Raw genomic sequence first — 26,343 nt, forward strand, 5'->3', positions numbered from 1 at the left:
GTGTGTGTGTGTGCGGTTAGGCCTTTGTGAATAAAGTGAAGACCACCGAGCTCCCGCAGCTGGAGCAAAGGTTGGCAAACTCCAACACGCAGCTGTGCTCCCTCATCGACTTTGTGTCGCTCTCGCCCGCCGACATGGAGCTCAACAGAAAAACCATCCAGTGGCTCAGGCGTCTGCCCAACATCTTTGAGGAGCACGAACAGATTGTCTTGGAAAAGAGCACGCAATATCAGAACAGCCTCAAGGTTAATCACTTTTCTCTACTAAAACGTTGGACTGGAATAGACGGAAAATGCGTAATAGTCGAAAAGAGGGATTGGCAACCTTTTTTGCGGCCCTGGATTTTTCAAAAAGCTGTAAAAATGTAAACTTTTTTATTTTACAATAATGCATCGGATAACAAATATAACAAATATAGGCAATGTGTGGGAAATAATTTAGTTAATGGACAAATTATGTAATACATGGTATTTTTAACTGTTTATTTGAGCAATATTTGTACAAATAACATGACATTTCCTGTTTTTTCATTAATTATATTTTTTGTAATCATATTAATTACATATAGGCCTAATTATTATATAATTATAAATCCAGTCATTTCACAACATAAATGCTAAATGTATTTTTATTTTCGCAATACCTTTGTAGTAACAGTTGATTTAAAACAAAAATTGCATGATATTTAAAAAAAATTAAAATGATAATTTAATTTTAATTAACAAATGAGGCAATAAGATGTGAAATTGTTTATCTTTTGACATTTTTGGGATTTTATAATATAGTATTTTTCAATATTTTTTTACATTAAATATTGTTTATTTTGCTATTCACAACAGTTATTTTAATAACAAAAGAACATTTCATGGTCATCTGTTAACGGTATGATAATTTTTTAAAATTTTGTATAAACCAGTTTAATTGCATTTTTATTTTATGTAAAATGGTTTATTAATGAAGTTATTATTGATAATTTAATTTAAATTAATATGAATATTTAATGTATTTTGTGTGTGTATTTGATCATAAAATAAAGCAATATGAATAAAGTAAAACTCAATAATAATATTTGAGTGAGCCAAAACATGTATTGGTGTTGTAAAAGTTTCCATGGATCTGTGTTTGATGTTTGCAGTTGTTCCGTGAGCTCTTTGAGGAGGAGCTGGAGACGCACAGCGTCCAAGTGGAGGAGTTTTTGTCTTTTGGCGACCTGGAGGATCTCGGCAAGTACCTGAAAAAGGCCCAGGCTCTCAATGCCAAACTGGAGGCTGGAATAGAACGGGTAATTTGCGAGCATCTTCAATTTTTGTGCACATTTTAGGCTATTTGGACCCCGTCATAATCCGAACATCAATTAAACATAACTACCATGTCTACCCCTGAAGTTAAGCTAATTTGGTCAGAGGTTGTTGTGATAAGTCCATCACACTTTGTCTGCTTCCAAGGGCTGGAAAACAGAATTCAAATGCATTAATAGTATTGCTCCATTTCTTGATGCGCTGTTGCGACATTTGGACCTGAAGAGGGCAGCATTGGCTCGAGAATGAGCTCACCTGCCTGCTTGGCGCTCCATGTGTATTATTACTACATTATTTCCCACCATTCATTGCCACCAAGCAGGCGCCTACTTTACATTAGAAAAAACTCATGGCACACAGGGGGAAACAAAAAAATGTCTCCAGAAGTCCATCCATCCATCCATCCATTTTCTGTACCGCTTGTCCTCACAAGGGTCGCGGGGGTTGCTGGAGCCTATCCCAGCTGGCTTCGGGCAGTAGGCGGGGTTACACCCTGAACTGGTTGCCAGCCAATCGCAGGGCACACAGAGACGAACAACCATACTCACAATCGCACCTATGGACAATTTGGAGTGTCCAATTCACCTGCCGTGCATGTTTTTGGAATGTGGGAGGAAACCGGAGTACCCGGAGAAAAGCCACGCAGGCACGGGGAGAACATGCAAACTCCACCCAGGAAGGCCGAAGCCCGGACTTGATCTCACAACCTTTGCACTGGGAGGCGGACGTGCTAACCAGTCAGCCACCGTTGTTATATGGAATTAATGATGATCTTGTCTCAATGTATTCACAAATTGACTTGCTCAGTGTGACATCTGAACACAAGTTGAACGCAAAACTATTATTACAGTCATGGGGTTTAGGGATAGGGCTGTCATTCTCAAAGTGTGCGCTTATTTTAAATGTCCCCGTATATTATGCTTAAACTGTGCATAATGTCGTAGTGGCTTATACAGTATTGTTTATCCTTCCATCCACCCATTTTTTTCTATCTATCCTCATCAGTGTCACCGGCGTACTGGAGCATATTGATGCCTTCTTAAAATAATTGCCTAAATATTTTTTTTCAGACTTCTCAGAAAACACAAAAAATTTAACCATTTGCATCATGAGGAGATGATTTAGGCAAAAAAAAAAAAATGCAAAAAAATGCAAAATTTTTAAGAGGGTGACGATATTCAAGCTGAAAACGAAAATGCACAACACAACACAGACTAACCTAAGATCCTCTCAGTTGAGCTGTGTAACTTAACCATACATTTGTGTGACCAATTACTTTACTACTTTCCCATTTAGACAGGGTTTTTCAGAAAGAGAAAAAAAGGAAATAGTTGAGATATTCAACATCAACATTGGATTAGTTTGGGAAATAGTCTACCACGAATCATTTTGTTTGGATGTACAAATTTGTACCTTCTGGACAAGCGTTTAATTGTCCCGCTTGTCACTCTGGCAAAGATAGCCGAAAAGATACATTCATTTCTTTGTTTTCTAGTCGATGGCATACTGCCCTATGATGTCATAAAAAAAAAAAAATCTCGTCAACAGATTAACGAATTCAACCTGGAAGAGGAAGCGTTCGACTGGCCCGCCTCGCAGTACCCGCTGCGCAAAAAGACTCAGGACAAGCTCACGCCCTTCCTGCGCCTGTACGAAATCTCCAACGACTTCCTGACCAATTACGATCTGTGGCTCTACGGGCCGCTGTCCGGCGTCAACCCGGACAAGGTAAAGCCAGCATCCTTCTCTCAAGATGGCGTCAAAACCGCACCCTTTGTGAAATGTGGTCATTTGCTCCGCCTTTCAGATAGAAGGCGATGTCAGCAACTACTGGCGTTCTTTGTATAAGCTGGAGAAAAGCTTTTCGGAAGTGCCCAACGCGCTGGGCCTGGCCACCATCATGAAGGAGAAGGTGGACGTCTTCAAAAATGATGTGCCCATGGTGCAGGTGAGGCACCAACCAGGGTTAGAATACTTTTACAATTGTCCTTTATACAGTAGTTAATTTGTGAATTTTGGTTTTTAAATTGAGCTAGTTTTGATTAGTTTTTCAGAGCGGGTTTCTTAGTTTTGATTAGATTTTTTTTTTAAACAATGCTTTGCATAAGTTGAGTTTTTATTAGTGTTAGTTTTTTTAAAACAATTTTGTGTATTTCTTGTGTACAAAAAAACATTGCACTAAGTAGTGTGTAGTGAGAACTCAACAAAAACAATATTTTAAAAACATCTATCCGTTCCGTTCCGTTCCGTTCCGTCTTCAATTCCGCTTATCCGGGGTCGGGTCGCGGGGGCAGCAGCTTTAGCAGGGAAGCCCAGACTTCCCTCTCCCCAGCCACTTCAGCCAGCTCCTCCGATGGGATGCCAAGGCGTTCCCAGGCCAGCCGTGAGACGTAGTCTCTCCAGCGTGTCCTGGGTCGTCCCCGGGGCCTCCTGCCGGTAGGACATGCCCGGAACACCTCCCCAGGGAGGCGCCCAGGAGGCATCCGAACCAGATGCCCCAGCCACCTCAACTGGTTCCTCTCATCGTGGAGGAGTAGCGGCTCGACGCTGAGTCCCTCCCGAATGACCGAGCTTCTCACCCTATCTCGAAGGGAGAGCCCGACTACCCTGCGGAGGAAACTCATTTCGGCCGCTTGTATCCGGGATCCTGTTCTTTCGGTCACGACCCGCAGCTCGTGACCGCAGGTGAGGGCAGGAACGTAGATCGACCGGTAAATCGAGAGCTTTGCCTTTCGGCTCGGCTCCTTCTTCACCACAACGGACCGATACAGCGTCCGCATCACTGCAGACGCTGCACCGATCCGTCTGTCGATCTCCCGCTCGAACCTACCCTAAAAACAGCTATCCACAAATCAAATACGGGTACTGTACAGCTACATCGGCCTTTGAAGCACAACAAGTGCAGTGCTTCTAAGTTTCACATATCACAACCCTGACGTCTTAAGTAAAGCTACGGTTTCGCTTTCCATCCGATGTTTGCCAAGTTGGCAACTTCCAAATGTGGATTTGTGGCTTTGCAAGCCATTCCAAACACGCAAGCGCGGCTCGTCTCTTGGGGTGATGTCATCTGGTAGCATTTTTTTTTTAACGACTGCCGGCAATATGACTTCTAGGCGACAAACCGTTAAAGGAGCACGACCCCCAAGTGACCTTCCTTCTTTCGGCCAACGGCCGTGCTGTCATACAAAAATAAATGCATTTAAAACCAACCCCAAAAGCTCATTAATTAATTGGCAAATTAAGGACATTTTTTTAAGTTAGTTTTCTAAATGTAAAATGTAGTTTCAGTTAGTTTTTAAAAGCATTTGAGTTCATGGACAAAAGTCGAGGTCGTGGTTTGAGTCAACGGTGAGAAGCGGGGTACGCCGTGGACCGGCTGCCACTCAACAGTTGATCCTTTTCTGCACAGGTGCTCTGTAATCCAGGACTGCGTCCGCGCCACTGGGAGATCCTGAGCGAAATCTCGGGCAAACCCCTCACCACCACCGACGAGGAGTCCGTCTGCATGTCCCACTTCCTGTCCCTGAAAATGGAGGAGTTCCTGCCCGACTTTGAAACCATCAGCGAGTCGGCCAGCAAGGAGTACTCCCTGGAGAAGGCCCTGGAGAAGATGACCACCGAGTGGGCCGACATCACCTTCAAGCTTCTGCCCTACCGCGAGACGGGGACCAGCATCCTGTCGTCGGTGGACGAGATACAGATGCTGCTGGACGACCACATCGTTAAGACGCAGACCATGAAGGGCTCGCCGTACATCAAGCCTTTCGAGGTGGAGATACGGTAAGGCCGCATCCGCGCCGTGAATCTCTTCAATGGAAGCGAGGGAGGCAGGAGGGAAGGAAGGAAGGAAGGAAAGAATGGGCACGAACGAGGGATTGAAGCTAGCATGGGAGGGTTGATTGAAGGAAGGAAGGAAGGAAGGATGGAAGGAAGGAAAGAATGGGCACAAACGAGGGATTGAAGCTAGCATGGGAGGATTGATTGAAGGAAGGAAGGAAGGAAGGAAGGAAAGAATGGGCACGAACGAGGGAATGAAGCTAGCATGGGAGGATTGATTGAAGGAAGGAAGGAAGGAAGGAAGGAAGGAAGGAAAGAATGGGCACGAACGAGGGATTGAAGCTAGCATGGGAGGTATGATTGAAGGAAGGAAGGAAGGAAGGAAGGATGGAAGGAAGGAAAGAATGGGCACGAACGAGGGATTGAAGCTAGCATGGGAGGATTGATTGAAGGAAGGAAGGAAGGAAGGATGGAAGGAAGGAAAGAATGGGCACGAACGAGGGATTGAAGCTAGCATGGGAGGGTTGATTGAAGGAAGGAAGGAAGGAAGGATGGAAGGAAGGAAAGAATGGGCACGAACGAGGGATTGAAGCTTGCATGGGAGGATTGATTGAAGGAAGGAAAGGACGAAGGGTGAATGAAGACTAATTGAAGGCTGTAAGGAAGGAAAGAAGAACAATGGAAGGTAAGGGAGGATGGGAGTAGTAGGAAAGGACTTTATGGAGTGATAGAAGGAAAGAAGAAAGGGAATAAGGAAGGATGAAGGGAGGTCAGAAGGATGCATGGAAGCAATGATGGTATTAAAGGACGGAAAGTTGAAGGAAGAAAATAAGACATCTCAGGTTGAAGGCATGAAAGGAGGAAGGAAGCAAACTAGGTTATGAAATGAAGGAAAGAAAGGAGGAAGTAAGGTTGAAGGAAAGAAGGAACGACACCCAACAGCTAACTCTAATCCGTTGCCGCCAATGAAACTCATTGCAGCTCTGCTTACCTTTTATAGCTTTGGCATGATAGTGTCTGAAGACGGTATAGACGGGCAATTGCTTGAAAGTGCTGGATCTTCACCCAGCTTATATACAAAGTCATGGGCGAAGAAACTCATTGTGGGGTCAGACTTCTGGAAATTGGGCAGAAATTCTTCTTTTTGTAGAATTAGCCAGAGAACAAAAGATTGTCTATAATAAGCCAGCTTTCCACGATTGTTTTTCACTTGCAGCGATTGGGAGGGCACGTTAATGCTTCTCCAGGAGATCCTGGACGAGTGGCTGAAGGTTCAGTCCACGTGGCTTTACCTGGAGCCCATCTTCAGCTCGCCCGACATCATGGCTCAGATGCCCGAAGAGGGACGCCGCTTCACCAACGTGGACAAAACCTGGAAGGACACCATGAAGCAAGTCGCTACGGTGCGTACACGTCGTCTGCATTCAATCCGTCACTTTTCTAGACAGTCTTCTGTTAACGTGTTTGTTTTTTAATAACAATGGCAAAAGTGCGGGAGAATTTTTTTTTTTCCCCAATGCAGAAAGTGGAAAAAAAACGTTTTTAAAGGTATTAATTCTACCTGAAGTTATCAACTTCATTCTGGACAAAATGGCTCAATGAGTCAAGTATCCCTTTAACCAAGCTGATTTTGATTTGAATAAAACTTGGCGTACTTGTTTGGCAGCGATGACGCAACACCAAATCTCAATGGCAGTGAATGGCATCATTCCACTGTACTGAGTTTCTTTGACGAGGGAACGAGCGACTTGGGCCTTGGACTTCTCCAAGGTGACTTTTCACCCCCAAAAGAAAATATAAATAGAACCCTGAGCCCGGGCCAAAGCAGATACACATGCAAAAACGTGATTGGGCCGTACAGTTCGATCTACGATGGCCATCTGATAAAGACAAATTTATTCCAATTGTTGTTGGGGACAATTGGAAAAAGGTTCTTTTTTTTATGCATTTGGTCAGCGTAAAGCTAAATGATAACAATACTCCAATGCAAGCATTATGTATCATAATGACGTTTTATGCAGTATGCAGATGGTCTCAATGGGGGGGGGGGGGGGGGGGACAGACAAAGTCCTCAGCTGATTGGGCAGTTTGACAGTCTTGGTCTTTTTCATTGTGCTTCACTTCACACTATATTGTCCACGAGTAGAAAGCTGGCAATTCATCATGGGCTCTTATTGGAGCCTTATTGCGGGAGCCCCATCACTCTTTTAGCAAACAATATGGCAGTCAGCGTCTCATTAGGGTGGTGGGGTGCTGCATTGTTAAAGCTAAACAGTTTCATGGAAAAAAAAAAAATGGGATGTGCTCCTATTATTACTTGTGATTGTCTAGGCAGCAGTGAAGAAATGACATATTAGGGGAAAAACAAAATGGTGGACACATTGGCGCCTCGTTATCACATCCTAGCATAGCGTACTTATGGGAAAAAATCATCAACAAAGATAAATTGAGTTTTTCTAAGAAATCCTACATCCATCCATTTTCTGTACCGCTTGTCCTCACAAGGGTCGCGGGGGTTGCTGGAGCCTATCCCAGCTGGCTACGGGCAGTAGGCGGGGTACACCCTGAACTGGTTGCCAGCCAATCGCAGGGCAGAAATCCTACAGTATGGAGCTATTTTTCGGTCATGCCAACGCTAGAATTCAATCAGATTCGAGTCCGGACTTTGATGAGGCCACGACCAAAACGTTGAACAGCTGTTGTGTTTTGCATCATTGCATCGAACTCAAGTGCGCTTCAGCTTGAGGTCACCTACTGATGGCCGAAACTGTTCTCACGAAGAGCAGAGTTCATGCTTCCATTAATCGCATCAAGTTGTCCGGGTCCTGAAGTAACAAAGCAGCCCCAAACCCAAACCCTGCGACCATCAAGTTTGACTTGAATCACATACACCTTCCAAAAAGGTCAACTTTCATTCATCTTGTCAGTCCATAAAGTTTTGGGAATCACTCGGATGTTGTTTTTGTTTGTTTTGTGAAAGTAAGATGAATATATTTGTTCTTTTTGGTTTGCAGTGGTTTTTCAACTTGGAACTCTATATTTCGGTTATGAACATTGACCTTAACTGAGGCAGTAGTGGCCTGGCAGTTCTTTAAGATGTTGTCCTGGGTTTCCTTTGTGACCTCCTGAATGATTCATTTTTTTGTAGGCCGGCCACTTCTGGGACGGTTCACCACTGTTCCATGTTTCCTCCATTTTGCACGGAATGGCTCTCGGCATGTTTGGCTGGAAAATTAAAAAGCATTAGGAACGGCTTTGAAAGCCTTTTATTTTATTTATTTATTTTTATTTATTTATTTTTTTTTTTTTAATTTTATTATTATTTTTTAAAAAATTTTTTTTTACTATTATTATTATTTTTTATATATATTTTTTTTATATATATATTTTTATTTTTATTTATTTTTTATTTTTTATATATTTTTTTATTTTTTATTATTTTTTATTTTATTTTATTTAATTTTTTTTAATTTTTTTATATTTTTATTTTATTTTTTATTTTTTTTTAAAGCCTTTTAGACATCAACTTCATTTTGTCAGACAGGTTCAATTGGAAGTGATTTTTCCCCCCGATTGGACAGGTGAGGAGGTAATCAGGTACCGATAATTGGGTGTGAGTAAAGAGTAACTCAGCTTTTTCAAAAAATGTCTTTAGCCACAGTTTTAATTCATGATTTAACAAGTGCAAAGTACGTTTTCCACACAAGGCTAAGTTGCTCTGAATATTTGTTTTCCTTCATAAATAAATTCACACATTAAAACCGGCATTTTATGTTTTGTTGGTTTATCGTCTGATATTTACATTTGTTCAAAAAACATAAGATAGAGTTAGAAAGGAAAGCAAGCAAACGCACAATAGGAACAACAATAAAACTTGGCACAAAAGAACAAGGGTGAGAAAAGAAAAGAAACAAGAACCGAGACGTGAATATCGAGACGTCGAAAGCAAAAGAGCTTTAAGGGGACCGGAACGCGACCGCTGCGCCGGGCTGCCGCCCTCAAAGAGTTTGCAAAGGGTAACAACGTGCTCAGCGGACCTGAAACCAGACGCATCAATTTCAGGCGAAAGCTCGGGCCTGAGCGTCAAATAGAAATTATAGATTTTGTCTGGAAGGGGCCCCGTTATCTCCAGTTGCAAAGAAAATGAGGCCACCGAGGGACAGGCAGACCGCGCGCAACGCATCCGCGCTCTGATTTGTCATCGAGCCGCCTGACAAAATGAAAGAGATGCTTTCTTTTTTTTTACTCACTTGAATACTTTCTTTGTGCAGGACATTTTGTGCGATTTTCCCCCTCACAAATTAAAAGAGCTCCCAGGTGTCTTAATCACAATTCGGTGACACGTTTGCCTGATGAAAAGGTACAGGAAGGGCATCACTATTCTGTGGGCATCACACCAGAGAATGAAGTAGAGAAATGACGCACATTTTCAACTCAACAATTTGAGTGGTTTCTACGTAGGGACGTGGAGCTCAAGAGTGTGGGAAAAAAAAAAGAATAGAATTTTCACTGATGGATGCAGCACTTTATACATTTCACAAACTTTAAATCAGTGTTGCAAATCAGCATGTGGCGCATTCAGCGGACACACGCCTGGAATGAAGTCATTATTCTTCCATTCGTTTGGGTGAAGGAAAGATGATTTGAGATGCGAGCGTTTTTGAGTGACATCGCATAATGAATTCAACTCGTATGTCCGGTTTATCGCCTTTCATTTTAGTTGGCAGATTTACAAAAATCTCAATTTTTTTGGATTTCCCATTGTTGCCATGTCCAAAGTATTTTTTCTGTTTTTCCACTTGGCAGGACAAGCGCGTGTTGGCCGTGATTGAAATCAGTCAAATGCTGGACAGGCAAAAGAAGTCCAACGAGCATCTGGAGATGATCCTCAAAGGGCTCAACAATTACCTGGAGAAGAAACGTCTCTACTTCCCTCGCTTTTTCTTCCTGTCCAATGAAGAGTTGCTGGAAATTCTCTCCGAGACCAAAGACCCAACAAGGTAAACGGGCCGCAATGTATTGCAACACCAATTCAAACAATTCCATTGTGAAAATGTTCAGCTCATTTTTTGGGGGGAGTGGACTCATTTTTGCCAATTTCCAAGAATCCACTTTTATTTCCCTTGCACTTTTCGCAACCGATTCAAACCATTCGCATGCCGAATTGTTCAGTTCATTCAGGACATGGCTTTTCCACACTCGGGTTGCTACCTTGCTACATGGTTAGCCTAATAGCATGATTTCCCAAGTCAATAATAAGTAAAAAGGCAACCTTTGCCGATTACCACATGACTGAGAAACGACACAGAAAAGAAAAAAAATAAAACTTTTTTTGGGCGGGCAATACATTGGTATTTTTTTTAGTTAAAAACAACAGTGTATGAAGATAGACAAAAAAATGCTATCTTGCAAAATGTTAGCATACCAACTGGTGTTAGCATCTGATAAATTCTCTTGCGTTTTTGCCATATTTTTCCAAATCGACATTTCCTACAGAATTCAACTCTCCAGTAAATTACGCCTTTCCTTTGCGTCTTTTCAGAGTGCAGCCTTTCTTGAAAAAGTGTTTCGAGGGCATCGCCCGCGTGACGTTCACCGAAGAACTTGACATCACTCACATGAAGAGCAGCGAGGGCGAAGAAGTCCAGCTCGTCGACATCATTTGCACCCCGAACGCCCGCGGCCAGGTGGAAAAATGGCTTCTGGAACTGGAGAACGACATGATTGCGTCCCTGCATAAGGTGTCCCCTTTTTGTTGTTGTCGTCTATTTCACACCTTGAGCTGTACTGTTTTGTTTCACCCCCGCTAACTTGAAGTCCCATCTCGGGGGGGGGTCCATCGCAGGTGGTCGGGGAATCTATCGTCGCGTACCCCAAAGCCCTGCGTATCAACTGGGTGCGCTCATGGCCCGGTCAGGCAGTCCTGTGCGTCTCACAAGTCTACTGGACCAAAGATATCCACGACGCCATTAAATCAGGACAGAAGGTGATCATGTGGAGAAAGGTTGCTAACCGCTAGCCAATACGCGGGAGCCATAATTCTTGCTAAGCGATAAAAGAATGACTTGACTCAGTAAAATGCACATTTGATTTTGTGCTGTTTTTATGCGTCCAATGATCTGTCTGTAATTGGTACCAATAAGCAAAGATTGCAACTGGAGATTTCTTTGTAAGTGAGCAGAAGATGATTTCTCCCTTTGCAACTGGCTAAATTGTTTGATTTGAATGCAATGCTTGCTATTCCGCCCTCGCAGCATGTCCTCAAGCTTTGTGCCGCACTTCACAGGTAGTGAACATAATGAAGAAAAGGAAGCTCCAGATGTTTTACCGATTGATGTTGCTTTTTATTTATCGCAAATGTATTGGATCCTTCACAAGAATATTGTGGCAATTATGGACAATTATGGACTGCTGGACTTTTTGAAAATGTAATTTTCACCCACGTTGACATCATATCTCGACCAACTCAGGCCCTGGACGACTACCTGGCTCAAAATAACCGACAGATTGACGACATCGTGGAGCTGGTGCGGGGCAAGCTGTCCAAACAGAACCGGGTCACCCTGGGCGCTCTCGTGGTACTGGACGTCCACGGCCGCGATGTGCTGGCCTTGCTGGTGAAAAAGGGAATAAGCGATGAGCACGACTTTTTGTGGCAAAGCCAGCTGCGCTACTACTGGGTGGTATGTAACATATCTGCCCCCCCCCCCAACTTTTTTTTTTTTAAATGTTAAGAAATATACAGTTGGCTAACTTGTGATGTGTCGTGCAGGAAGATGATCTCCAGACAAAGATGATCAATGCAGGTTTGCCGTACGGTTATGAGTACCTGGGCAACACCCTGCGTCTGGTCATCACCCCACTGACCGATCGCTGCTACCGGTAAAGCCACCTTCTTCCTTTTTTTTTTCTTTTCTTTTTTTAATTTTTTTTTATTTTATTTTTATTTTTAAATATATATATATATATATATATATATATATATATATATATATATATATACATACATATATATATATATATATATATATAAAAAAAAAATATATATATATATATATATATACATTTTTTTTTTTGTATGTGCGCGTGTGCGTGCGTGCGTGCGTGTATTTGTTAGCTCACCAAAAACCTATTAGAAAAAAATCCCATACCGTTCACCTAAACCGAACACCGCCGTCAGGAGACCCGAGGAAGGACCAAAGAAAACCAAGGAAGGTGAAATCCAGCACCGACCAGACACCACCCACCGGGCCACCCACCAGAATTCTTCCCCAACCCAAGAAACATCTAAATTCCAACAAATCCAAAAAAAATCCAAAAAAAATCAGGGAGACCTCAAGAGACCGAAGGAAGGAAGGAAGGACAGACGAAGCCGAGTGAGATCCACAGACACCAGCCTGAAAACGTTTCCCTTACAGACGTAACATTTGGTAGGCATCTCTAGCTACCAAAAAGACACAGGGAGGCAGCCATTTTGATTTAAAAAATTTAGTAGGAGTTGCAAGCATGACCCACCATAATTGGCTCAGTAGCCTCTGAAGCAAGTTTCCCTTAACACCAAGACATTTGGTGCGCACGGCTGTCGTGAATAGACCCACAAAAATTGCCTCAAGAAGCCATGACTTGAAAAAAAAGTTAGCCATTTTGGTTGGAAACAGCCATAATTGGGTCATTTTGGCCATTTCTTAGTCATGCTTATGCTAATTTCAACTTCATACTCTGGACAGCCGGACAATGCTAAATTGCCCAAAATGTCCGTTTTCATTATTGTGTGGGCGGGTTTAGCATTAGCGGTTTAAGCCTCGCAGCGAAACTCGTGTCAGTGTCAACAGCACAAAGGGCAGAGCATATTACGTATTGATCACATTGAATTCACTTTGTCCTTCAGCACCTTGTTTGGCGCTCTCCATCTCCATTTGGGTGGCGCTCCTGAGGGTCCTGCAGGCACAGGTAAAACAGAAACCACCAAAGACTTGGCCAAAGCTGTGGCCAAGCAGTGTGTGGTCTTCAACTGCTCCGATGGACTCGACTACCTCGCCCTGGGAAAATTCTTTAAAGTGAGTACGGGTTCTGACGTGTTCTATGTATTTAACTCATTCACTCCCAGCCATTTTCACGGAAGCAATCCCCTTCACTCCCGGCTGTTTGACTGGATTTTGACTGATTTTTGCAAGGCCCACAGAATATTGGGTTCGATTGCTATAAAAACATGAAACCTACCAAAAGAAAGATTAAAGTCTCTTCTTTAAAAAAAAATAAAAAAGTAAATTTCTATCTGTTTCCGTTTTGCAGCAATTAGCATTAGAATATAGCTATTTTTTTTATCATTATTCACAAATCTATTTAGAATTCTGAGTAAATGAGTTTTTTTTCCAACATGATCCTGGTTCATTTCCTATGCTCTGCTGGCCGTTTGTGTAATAACTACCATTTCTTCAACCGTTCTTTGCAGTTGAGAGGCTGCATCAAAGCCTTCTTCTGTATGCTCTAGCATAAAAAACAAAATAAAATAAATAGATAAATAAAAACGTATTTATACGTCTTTGGGGGCAGATGAGTTCAAGAGGACATATTGTGTAAAATGCACTCATGGCATGCATGGATTCAAACCAAATACTATCGTTGCGTTCCCTGCAGTGCCTCGACACCTATTAAACAATAAAGACCCCCACCTGTGAACGAACCATTCTGCTTTGAAGTCAAGTGTAATGTTAGTTTCCTAATTTGCATTTGCATAATGCCACTCCAAAACGAGCTCATTTCAGAAAGACAAGAAATAGGAAGACATATGGGAAGTGTTGCGAATTGTGACGAAAGAGACACCATACTGTACGTCTCCTTTACTTAACTATACTGAAACTGGTCTTGCATTGTATGATAACGAGTGCACGTGTGACCAGGGCCTTTTGTCCTGCGGAGCCTGGGCCTGCTTCGACGAGTTCAACAGAATCGACTTGGAAGTGCTGTCCGTGGTGGCTCAGCAGATCCTCACCATACAGAGAGGTTCGGTTTGTTGCATAAATCATTGTAAAAGTCCAAGCGCTGTCAATACTTTGTGCATCCGCAAAGTGTTCCCAGAGCTTCGCTTTTCCCCACAGTTTTTAACGAAACAGCCGTACTTCAAAAATGGAAGCGAATAACGGAGGTTGGTCCGCTCTGTGCCGCCGCGACTTTAGGAATCGCCGCCCATGCCACGCTGCTGATGTTCGAAGGAACGGAACTGTCCCTGAACCCGTCCTGTGCCGTGTTCATCACCATGAACCCCGGTTACGCCGGACGTTCTGAGCTTCCGGACAACCTTAAGGTATTTGCCGCTACCCTGACTTGCGAGGGCCCCAACGTATTGAGTTTTTCAAAATTACGAAATCATAAACACGGCACGGTGGCTGACTGGTTAGCACGTCCGTCTCCCAGTGCAAAGGTTGTGAGATCAAGTCCGGGCTTCGGCCTTCCTGGGTGGAGTTTGCATGTTCTCCCCGTGCCTGCGTGGCTTTTCTCCGGGTACTCCGGTTTCCTCCCGCATTCCAAAAACATGCATGGCAGGTGAATTGGACACTCCAAATTGTCCATAGGTGCGATTGTGAGTATGGTTGTTCGTCTCTGTGTGCCCTGCGATTGGCTGGCAACCAGTTCAGGGTGTACCCCGCCTACTGCCCCGAAGCCAGCTGGGATAGGCTCCAGCAACCCCCGCGACCCTTGTGAGGACAAGCGGTACAGAAAATGGATGGATGGAAATCATAAACAGATTCATACATTTGAATCCTTTCACACGTCATGTTATATATATAAATGAAATTTATATATAAAGGACACTAAGTCGAGGTACGCCACAGGCACTGTTCAGGACCGTGGCCATGATGGTGCCGGACTACGCGTTGATCGCGGAGATCGTGCTGTACTCGTGCGGCTTTGTGACGGCGCGGCCCCTCTCGGTGAAGATCGTGGCGACCTATCGCCTGTGCTCGGAGCAGCTTTCCATGCAGCATCATTACGACTACGGGATGAGGGCCGTCAAGTCTGTGCTGACCGCCGCGGGAAACCTCAAGGTAGGCGTGGTCACGCTGAACGTTTTTGTCCCGGTCAACGCTAAGAGAAAAGCAATTTGATTGACAAGTTTGTAAAAGAGCTTGAAATGGGCTTTTCATGTGAAATCCTCAGAATGTGCATCATATTAAAGAAAAATGGTTGGCAATTTATTGTATGTAGGATCTGATTCTGGCTCATCTGGGTGAAGTAAGAAAGTCAAAATAGGAGCCCCCAAATTTCCTGTTCAGTTTTGGGCATAGGTCCTTGAAACTTTTGCGCATCTTGTTTTGATGATGATGAGGCCCGCTAGCTTAATGCTAACATGAATGTAAAACATGGCAAAACATTAGCATCGATTGTCACAAGTTTTCCTACCTTTACGCAACAGAGAGGACAAGCGGTGAAGAAAATGGATGGATATTTTGAATACATATAGTATGGTGGAACATATTGACAGATAACAATATTAAATATTAGAAGATGAAGTCTATTGTGTGTTATTTACTCTCTTTTTTTTATAAAGCACAAAATTATCCAATTCTATTTTTACTCATTAAAAAAAAACATATATTTTTTTAAATGTCATTTTAGTACATTTCAATGGAGATGATTTGAATTGTTACGTTTTGAGTTGTAAGCGTGATCACGAAGGAAATTCGGCTCGTATCTCAAAGTCAGCCGTCTTCGGCTGCAGGTCACTCACAAACCTAATGAGGATAAATGATGTAGAAAATGGAGAGACAGATTTGTGACATAAATGATGTTGTGTGGAGAGCAATTGTCATAATCTGACATGTCCTCTTCATGTCTGTTGGATTGCAGCTTGCTTTTCCAGACGAGAACGAAGACACTTTGCTCCTGAGATCCATCATTGACGTCAATCTGCCAAAATTTCTGGCCCAGGACTTGCAACTGTTTGGGGTACGTACGAATAAAACGCCATAAGTTGCGCCCTCCCAAAAGTAGGACTTCATTCTTAACTCGTTTGCTCCCAAATATGTATAAATACATTCTATTTTAAATATTATATTACCAGTGTCCCAAAGACCTATTTATACATGATGGGTTTTTTTTATGCTAGAGCTTTGATGCAGCCTCTAAACTGCAGAGAACGGTTGAAGCAAGGGTAGTTATTACAGAAACGGCCAGCAGGTGGCAGCAGAGTATAAGAGATCAACAAGGCCCATGTTGCAAACAAGCTGTATTCCCCGCAGTTCTAAACAGAAATGTGAATAATGATGAAACTTAGCTATATTCTGATGGTAATTGCTGCAAAACGGAAACAGATAGAAATTTACTTTTGTTCCTGCTGAAACAAGAGACTCTAATCTTGATTTTGGTAGGTTGTTGTCATGTTTTTTTTTTTATAACAATAGAACATAATATTCTGTGGGCCTTGCAAAATCAGTCAAAATCCAGTAAAACAGCCGGGAGCGAAGGGGGTTGCGTCCGTGAAAATGAGTTACAACATGCCTTTTGTCCTAAAAAACAACTTTATTCTTATTGTAATCTCCCTCTTATAAGAAAAAAAAGCTTTAGTCTTGTAGAGATATCAGATTGATGGGATATGTGCTTAATGCTAATGCTAACACATAATTGGAAAACATAGACATGGGGGGGGGGGGGGGGGCTTGTGGGGGTGCCATCGGTTGGGGGCCGCGGTATAAAGCAGTGCTGCGGTCCCCCGTCCATTTGTTGGGGTCTGGATGTTTCTTGGGCTGGGGAGGAGTTCTGGTGGGGGGTGTCTGGTCGGTGCTGGATTTCAAAAAAAAAAAAAGGAAAACATAGACATGTTAATAAATAGCATGTGGTGGCATTAATGTCTCATTTAATGTATTTGGTTCATTTTATTGTGGCACCAGCCGCCATAACATGCAAAAAATGACATGCTGCAAAAGAGCTTGTGTGTGTTGTGTCTTTCAAATGCAATATTCTCCCATTGTCTTCCCGTCAGGGCATCACGTCGGACCTTTTCCCCGGCGTCACGCTCCCCAACCGAGACTACAGCACTTTGCTGGACGCCGTCAAGGAGAACTGCAACGAAATGAACCTGCAAGTTACCGACTTCTTCATCGAGAAGATCCTGCAAGTGTTCGAGATGATGATCGTGAGGCACGGATTCATGTTGGTGGGCGATCCCTTCGGAGGAAAGACCTCCGCCTACCGCGTGCTCTCGGCGGCCCTTCATGATGTCTGTGTGAAGGTAGGGCAGGAAAAAAAAGTATTCACGTCGCGTACTTCAGTAGAAGTACATGCATTTGTGTAACAAACAACAAATGGCTGACTGGTGATTTATAGGATTGTCAGTAGAAAAGTGCAAGTGAGGGCATACGTCTTTCTTTTTTTCAGGGGGGGGGGGGGGGGACTCCACATGTCTCCAAGTGTTGATCAATAGCTGATGTAAATCCCTTTACTGCTCGCTTGGTTGCTTTCCCGTCTCGTTCTCAGGGTTCGACTCATCTATTCTGCTGCCGTAACTCAGCCAATTTGTCAAGATCATCTTAACAAATAGTTTTTGATTGCATTTTTTCGCCGGAAAACCCTGAACGCTTGCTCAGCCCCCCCAAATACAAGTCAAATTGTTTTGTGCTGAAATACCTTAGTAAATATGTCTTATCCGATTTGTGTTTGCCGTCACTATCAATCTGGCCCAACTGGCAAGTTGTGTTTACATGGCTGAGATGCCGCCCGGCCGGCGAGGAGACACACGAAGGCCTGCTGATAGAACGTCGGGGAAAGCCACATTCATCACGGTCTTCCTCCGCGCTGCGCAATCCACTCATCACGTCAAAAACAAGCCTGCTTTTTCTTCTCTTTGAGAAACTTTTTCCATCATTGTTCTGAAGTCTGGTCTTGAAATGTTATCTTTTTGCTTGTGTCAAGCAGATGGTCATCTTAACGACAAATGTACGACAAAAGTAAGGAACTAAATACTTTGTACTACAGTGAAACAAGGTTATTTCAGTTAACTAAAACTAACGGAAACACTAAAACAAAAATTCAAAAAACAATTTCGTTAACAAAATAAAATAAAAACAAAAATGCTTAAAAAAAAAAAAAATAACTGAAACTACATTTTATGTTTACAAAACTGACTAAAACTTACTATAATTATAGCAAAAATGTCCTTGTTTTTGTCTTTGGTAATTAATTTAACGCATGAGCCTTCAAAAAGTAAGGAACTAAATACTTTGTACTACAGTGAAACAAGGTTATTTCAGTTAACTAAAACTAACGGAAACACTAAAACAAAATTTCTAAAAACAATTTCGTTAACGGAATAAAATAAAAACAAAAATGCTTAAAAAAAATAAAAATAAACTAACTGAAACTACATTTTATGTTTACAAAACTGACTAAAACTTACTATAAGTATAGCAAAAATGTCCTTGTTTTTGTCTTTGGTAATTAATTTAATGCATGAGCCTTCAAAAAGTAAGGAACTAAATACTTTGTACTACAGTGAAACAAGGTTATTTCAGTTAACTAAAACTAACGGAAACACTAAAACAAAAATTTAAAAAACAATTTCGTTAACGAAATAAAATAAAAACAAAAATGCTTAAAAAAAAATAAAAATAAACTAACTGAAACTACATTTTATGTTTACAAAACTGACTAAAACTTACTATAATTATAGCAAAAATGTCCTTGTTTTTGTCTTTGGTAATTAATTTAATGCATGAGCCTTCAAAAAGTAAGGAACTAAATACTTTGTACTACAGTGAAACAAGGTTATTTCAGTTAACTAAAACTAACGGAAACACTAAAACAAAAATTAAAAAAAACAATTTCGTTAACGAAATAAAATAAAAACAAAAATGCTTAAAAATAAATAAAAATAAACTGAAACTACATTTTATGTTTACAAAACTGACTAAAACTTACTATAATTATAGCAAAAATGTCCTTGTTTTTGTCTTTGGTAATTAATTTAATGCATGATCCTTCAAAAAGTAAGGAACTAAATACTTTGTACTACAGTGAAACAAGGTTATTTCAGTTAACTAAAACTAACGGAAACACTAAAACAAAAATTTAAAAAACAATTTCGTTAACGAAATAAAATAAAAACAAAAATGCTTAAAAAAAAATAAAAATAAACTAACTGAAACTACATTTTATGTTTACAAAACTGACTAAAACTTACTATAATTATAGCAAAAATGTCCTTGTTTTTGTCTTTGGTAATTAATTTAACGCATGAGCCTTCGGGAATCATTTTGAATGTGATTTTAAGTAGATTTATTTTGATATTAACCGGAATAAGGACGTCACACAAAAGTGACGTCATCAATCAGCGGCCAATAATGATACAATGAGGAGTAACACAAGCGCCGGGAGTAGGTTGGCCTCAACGGCAGCAGTTTATTCACAAAGTCAAAATCACCTCTAGCACAGTGGCAAAAAACACTGAACACGAATTGCTCAAAACTGGAGAAAAAAACAGGGTACTCAAAAAAAAAGGGACAACTAAAGGCGCTCCACTCAGGAGGGAAAAAAGCAAGTTAAGGGCTGTGCGAACGCTTCCATGCACGACATGTGACACTTCAGCACTTGAATGTGGCTGATGCCGTCTATTTATTAGGTGGGTAATTGGAGACAGGTGGAAGCAATCAGGAACCGGAACTGAGCATGGCAAGGAGGAAAAGCAAGTGACCTGCAGTCAGAGTGGGGTTAGTTCTTTCAAAATAAAATCAGAAAAGGATGTCCCAAAATAAGAGCAACACAGGCCCGCTTACTGCTGCGTGACAAATAGAAAAGCACCTTCAGATGACGTTGCTCCTATGGTGTTTTTTTTTTTTAAATATTGCGCACAAGTAATACACTTTAAAAAAACAAAACAACTAAAACTATAACTGAAACTAACTAAAACTAAGCATTTATGAAATAACTCAAACTAATAAAAACAGAACCACCCTGAAAACTAATTAAAACTAACTACATTTAAAAACCAAAACTCAAAACGAAATAAAAACAAACTAAAATGAAAAATTCCCAAACTATAATAACCCTGCAGTAAAACCCCCAACATATTTTTGGTTTGTGACTCACAAGTTCATGTTCAATCATTTTCCACCCACTCTTTTTTTCCTCATAAAAAGGTTAGTCAAGTCAATATAAATATATTTTACAATAATATGTTCTGCCGGCCCCCACAAGTCTTAACACGGCATCCTGATTAAAATTGTGTTTGTGGAATATGAATTAAGCAGCAAAATCCACCCGTTTTTAATCCATGTTGGGTGGTGGCCATTTTGCCATTTTCCACTTGCTGTCAACTGAAAATGACATCACTGTTGCTCATGGCTGGCTGAGCCGTGATCGATTGTTACCCGAGCCCTGCACAACTCTGATGTCGTTTTCAGTCGACAGCAAGTGGAAAAATGGCCGCCCACTTAGATTTAAAAAAAAAAAAAACGGTGAATTTTGCTGCTTAATTCATATTCCACAAACTCAATATTTGTCAGAATATCGTTTTAGGCTAGTGGGGTGCATAGAACATATAATTGTAAGGAATATTTTTTTTACCTGACTTTAATGGGGTTTTTTTTTTAGAGTTAAAAAATTGTAACGTAAAGTCATATTTTGTACAGGAAAAAAAGTTGTAATCTTTACAAGAACAAATATGTGTTTTCTTAGGATAAAACATGAGAATAAAATCTTCTTTTTCCAACCTATCAACATATTTGGACCAAAGAAAACTACATGAGGAAAAAAAATAATAAATAATCTTGTATACCTGAAAAGACTGCTACTGTGCAAAAAGTGAAAAGTGTTGTCGATTTGTATTTATTTATTTGTGCAGTAACCACAAAACAAAACTGATGCATTCATGCCATTTTTTTTTTTTTGCTTTACATTTATTTTTGGTACATGACATTCTCATACCTTTTCCGCCCCAAGTGAAGATTTTTTTGTATGGGATTTCATTCGATTCTGCTGGTAGAAGTTGTGAGTGCGTATTTGTTTGCATTTCTCTCCTCAGGGCCTGATGGAGGAAAACGAAGTGCAGATCACAGTTATCAATCCCAAATCCATCACCATGGGGCAGCTGTACGGTCAGTTTGACCCCGTTTCCCACGAATGGTCCGACGGCATCCTGGCTGTCAGCTACAGAAACTTTGCTTCTTCCCAGGTGACGACGCCATTTCCTACATCTGGTCCGACTTAACTGTTTCAATTGTGACGCTTGCCCGTTTAAATGCAGTTTATAAAATAGATTTGATGAACACGTAAAGCAGGGGAACTCCATGGATGGCCGGCATAAGACGAGATCAGCTTTAGCATACGGAATTATCAAATCGCAAATTGATATTATTGGTCAGTCGCCAGGTGGAAAATATTGATAAATTATGACAGAGTGCCACAAAAATAGGATAGCAAGGCCTTATTTTTTCCCTCCCTTTTTGCCAGCCAATTTGAATCGAGCAGCAGTGTGCGCGTTGTTGTTTGTTATGACGAAACATTTCCTCCACCCCCCCCCCCCCCCCCACACACACACAGAAGATGGTTTCAGGTCAGGAGTCTCGCATGAGTTTTTTGATGATCGACAATTCAAGTCGTTGCCTGCCAGTCAAGTTAGCCGCTACCTCGTGTTAAGACCGCTTAGGGCTTGATGAACGGCATCTTCTTCCGCCGCCGCCGCCACTTGCGACTCTATCCCGTCTTTCTTTTGTGACCTTCAAACAATGGAAAGACGTCGATTCAATATGGCCGTAAGGATGAAAGGATTTAGTCGCAAATACACTTGAGCTCTTTGAGTCTCTTTTTGGAAACTTTAAATCTCCATTAATACTTATTAAAAAAAATCGGTATATTTTACTACCGTGGCTCCTAAAATAAAATTTCTATTGGTAGCTAATCCAGTGTATTTGGGGGATTTATGTAGAAATCATCAATACTACACAAAAGCGCAATATAACATCACACAACTGTGCCACATATCGACAACGGCTCAAAATCAATGTTTATTAAAATACGTGACAAAACCATGATTTAAAAATCAAATCAAATGCATCCTAACTCCCCAGTGATGCTTCGTATTAACTGCTACAGATGTTTTACTGTGGTGCAGACTTGGGAAGAAACGATATAAAAGCAACCAATAAACCGGTTAAGGTTACATTTGCAGTTTGTTATGATTATTAATATACTGTATTGAGTATTTTTGAAAGTGCTCAAACTGTGAAAATATTTCAAACAGTTAAAGTTGCCGTTTCACTTTGTGATAATAGTAGAGCTGTCAAATGATTAAATTTTTTAATCAGATTAATCACGATTAATCGCTTAATTTAAAAAGGTTTTTTTCAAAAAAATTTGCCTGCCAAATTTAAAGAGCACCTGTTATGTGTTAATTATTTTGACGTTTAATGTTATGAGGACGTCTTCATCATTTTTTTGATCCATTCTACGTCCTCATCCTCCTGATTTTCTAATCAGTTAATTATTTGCATAATTTAAAATAGGAAAAAATGACCCCGATAGTTTGACATAATTGCAAATATTCAGAATGTAAACATTTATTAAATGCATGTAGTTATGTTTATTGCTACCTTGAACGTAACCATCCGCTGTCACCTTAAAAGGATCATCACCTGCGTCCAAATTAATAGTGTGATTAATCTGTGTTAATACATGATTAATACGATCATTTTTTTGTGATTAATCAATTAGTTAACGCTTTAAATTTGACAGCTCTAGATTATAGTTCATATCCTATTTCAATGTTTATGAGCGTAAAGGGTGCTAATATTTCAAACAGTTATCGTAACAATTTGTTTCAATTTGTAGTTCTCGTTAATACGGGCTCACGCTGCATTTTAACTCCTTAAAAGAGTTACTTGTGGCATTTAGTACTTGAACACATGCTATTGTAATGGCCATAAATACTTTATTTAGCATCTTAGAGGGTTGAGGAAGCAATTCAGCAAACACAATCAGGCCAGTCATAACTGCTGGCTCACAAAAGCCAGTAGACACGACATCCATTTGATGGCGCTTGTGTGTCTTTTTCAAGACCCCTGACAGAAAGTGGCTGATCTTCGACGGTCCGGTGGATGCTGTGTGGATCGAAAACATGAACACGGTGCTGGACGACAACAAGAAGCTGTGTCTGATGAGCGGCGAGATCATTCAGATGTCCCCTCAGATGAGCCTCATCTTCGAACCCATGGACTTGGAAGTGGCGTCCCCGGCTACTGTGAGAGATTGCTGCACATGATTTTTTTTTTTTTGCCTTTATATTCCTGCGACACATTCGCAAAAAAAAAAAAAAAAAACAATGAGAAAGAGGTCAAATATATTTTTTTGTTTTTCTTGCAGGTGTCTCGTTGTGGAATGATCTACATGGAGCCGCACATGCTGGGCTGGCATCCTCTCATGTTGTCGTGGTTCAACGTCCTGCCCGCCACGGTCACCGCGGCACACAAAGAGCTCATCGGAGGCCTTTTCGAACGCATCCTGCCAGCCTGCCTGGAGCTCATTCGCAAAGCCACAACGGTGCCGTAAAATGGGACCTTGGGCCCAATTTTTGTAGACAGGCGCACAAGCGCTTGGCATTTTCGTGCCGGGGCAAGTCCGGTTTACCGTGTTTGGCAATTTGGCAAACCGCGAGTGCGTCCTCTATTACGCACCTGATAGCTTGGTGACAGAAAGTAGACTTGAATTTAGAGTAGCATAAAAAAGTAAAGCCTCTCTTGCTTGCATTCTTTCAGGAGTTGTCGCCTACCTCGGACAGCAATCTGGTCAAGGCTCTGATGAATTTGATGGACTGCATGATGGAAGAGTTTCACGACGCAAACGTGATGAAGCGCATGAGTGACAATGACATCTGCTCTTGGTTGGAGGTTTGTATGGCCGGGATTAACACACCTATGAGCAGCTATTCAAAGGATGTAGCCGTAAAGGACATATAGTTTGCCAAGTTGATTTTTATAGCCCAGTTTTAAAGGACATCCATCACAGGGCCACAGTTGTTGCACTTTTGCTGACATTTTCATGCGCTTGGGACCCCTAAAATACATTCATTGTCACCAGGTTACACACGCTTGCGAAAACTGCAGTTTTCAAGCAAGGAGATACATTTTGTTGGAATAATAGCAGACCGCAGTGCATCTGTGGCCCCGCCCCACCACTACGTAGCCACCCCCCCTTTTTTTGTTTTCAGTCGGTGAGCTGGCGAACTCAGTAACAGGATTAGTTCTCACTAGGCACGCTGGCGTGACTACCGGGACCTTTCCCTGCCGGGCCTGGGGTTCATGGGTGCCGCCCATCCCCCGGTCCTTCCTTCTCTCCTTCCCTCCCCAGTGTTCTGCCCTACCACGCAGCTGGAGGTGGGGTGGGCGCGGGTGCCCTCAAAAAGAAAAAAGGAAAATCAGGAATAATAATAATAAAAAAACTGCGATTCCAAGCTTTTCTTTTTAACGCAGTGTTGTATTCATTTTCAGTCCAGTCGCACTTGGAGTTACTATTTTGGGAGCTGAGCCTTTCCTTCCATTCCCTGCGTGATACACAATTATATATGTTTTTTGCCACACTCTCATGTCTTTCAATCATTGCTGTTGTCCCCCCACGGAGCATGTCAGGGTAAAAAGCCGATCAGCGTTCTCTCCCGTGATCCCCAGCCGGTCATTGTCATTACAAGCGTACAATTAATCAACCTTTTAACAGCAGGATCTAACACGGGACTCCAAAGTCATTTGCAATTCCCGCAGAATTCCTGCTGTTCTTTTCCCTCTGCACAACAAAGACGTCTCCGCTGCTCGTAAGTTCTAATGACTGTGTACTGCTCGGAACATTTTTCCTTTGTAATACCTCAATACAGTCATTTGCACAAAGATAGTCAACTTTTGCTGTATTATAGCAATTTGGAAATTACTTCTGCTGCTTTTGGTTGTTTCGTGCTTGGTCATTTATTTGCGTAATAGTCTTAAACATGGCGATAACACTACGATTTCTTTTATCTGAAATGGAGCGGTACTCACAGCACACAATTATGCTTTTTTTTTCTCCTCACAATGTAAAACAGTTCCAAAGGCTTTTATTACCTGATAATCTCACGTGGCGAGAAATGGCTCAAAGGACCCTAAAATACCAGCTTTAAACCAAAGTGACTGACTTCTTGTGTGTTTTCGGGCATGGGTTCTTGAGACATTATTTTGCGTCTACTCATGATAGACAAGTCTACCAAATTTAACCAAAGTTAAACTAGCTGAATTTTATTTTAATGACGCCTGTAAATTTATTAAATCATGTTCAAATTCTTGCTCATATCAACATGACGTGCATTTTTGAGACTTTTTTTTGTGGGTCTACTTGTGATAGGCAAGTCTACCAAATTGCGTGAAAAGTGAAACTGGTCCTGGGGCTGAGTTTTCTAAGGATTTCAGAAGTGCCCCCCCCCCCCCCCCCCCACTTCCCCATCTTGTGATTTAGTGGCTTTTTGAAAATGTCAAAAGCCCTCAAAAATGTCCAAAATAGATCAATTGGGTATAAAGACATTTTATGCATTTTTGTCCTCACAATTTAAAAGTGGCGTGAGTGGTCTTGCTCGACATCTCCTACAGGGCATCTTCGTCTTCTGCCTGGTTTGGTCGGTGGGCGCCAGCTGCAACGATGTGGGCCGCCTCAAATTCGACCACATGGTCAGGGAGATTCTGAGCGGTCCGCTTAGCGAAGAGACTCGCTTGTCCCACGCCATCCTGACCAAGGTGGGACCGCCCACAAAGCCGCTGTTGGTGCCGCTGCCTCAAGAGGACACGGTGTACCAGTACCGATTCATTAAAGAGGTTGGTCTGCTCTTGTTTGAGACGCTTGACAGAAATGTATATATATATACTTATTAATCAATAAAGTAAATACAATTAAAAAAAGATTCATATACTACATTTTGCTATATTCTTGTTCTGGATTACAGATGAAATTAGCTTTGTGCTAAATATGGCGTGAGCATCTTTGCATGTCTTGTCTGCAAGCGTAATGACGAATGCGACAAATTCCCCAAACTCCTCCTTCAGGGCTCGGGTAGATGGGAGCTATGGACGGAGGAGTTGAAGGAAGCCCCGCCTCTCTCCAGGGACATGCAGTTTAACGAGATCATCGTGCCCACGGAGAACACGGTGCGCTACACGGCGCTCATGAAGCTCCTGGTCACCAACCAAAAGCCCACCATCTTCATCGGCCCCACCGGGACTGGCAAAAGTGTTTACATTACCGTAAGCGCTGCCTCAATTACGTTACC

The 26,343-nt window shown here is 41.7% G+C and overlaps 1 protein-coding gene across 1 annotated transcript in view; it reads left to right on the forward strand.

Moving 5' to 3' along the window:
- dnah7 (dynein, axonemal, heavy chain 7) overlaps positions 1-26,343 on the forward strand; it is a 61,299-nt gene that overhangs the window by 6,482 nt on the left and 28,474 nt on the right. The window contains exons 14-36 of the mRNA XM_086090513.1: positions 21-245; positions 1,136-1,282; positions 2,847-3,026; positions 3,106-3,246; positions 4,708-5,078; positions 6,292-6,478; positions 9,882-10,075; positions 10,618-10,816; positions 10,921-11,061; positions 11,546-11,758; positions 11,848-11,957; positions 12,964-13,132; positions 13,976-14,078; positions 14,252-14,379; positions 14,909-15,121; positions 15,924-16,022; positions 17,056-17,304; positions 21,091-21,240; positions 23,122-23,304; positions 23,427-23,603; positions 23,819-23,950; positions 25,670-25,891; positions 26,120-26,317. Of these exons, the coding sequence (XP_085946639.1) occupies positions 21-245; positions 1,136-1,282; positions 2,847-3,026; positions 3,106-3,246; positions 4,708-5,078; positions 6,292-6,478; positions 9,882-10,075; positions 10,618-10,816; positions 10,921-11,061; positions 11,546-11,758; positions 11,848-11,957; positions 12,964-13,132; positions 13,976-14,078; positions 14,252-14,379; positions 14,909-15,121; positions 15,924-16,022; positions 17,056-17,304; positions 21,091-21,240; positions 23,122-23,304; positions 23,427-23,603; positions 23,819-23,950; positions 25,670-25,891; positions 26,120-26,317 (4,131 nt within the window). The remainder of the gene's footprint in view (positions 1-20; positions 246-1,135; positions 1,283-2,846; positions 3,027-3,105; positions 3,247-4,707; positions 5,079-6,291; positions 6,479-9,881; positions 10,076-10,617; positions 10,817-10,920; positions 11,062-11,545; positions 11,759-11,847; positions 11,958-12,963; positions 13,133-13,975; positions 14,079-14,251; positions 14,380-14,908; positions 15,122-15,923; positions 16,023-17,055; positions 17,305-21,090; positions 21,241-23,121; positions 23,305-23,426; positions 23,604-23,818; positions 23,951-25,669; positions 25,892-26,119; positions 26,318-26,343) is intronic.

This window comes from Leptonotus elevatus, chromosome 12 (genome assembly GCF_054856555.1).
Source record: "Leptonotus elevatus isolate MCC_2025b chromosome 12, RoL_Lele_1.0, whole genome shotgun sequence".
Lineage (NCBI taxonomy): Eukaryota > Metazoa > Chordata > Actinopteri > Syngnathiformes > Syngnathidae > Leptonotus > Leptonotus elevatus.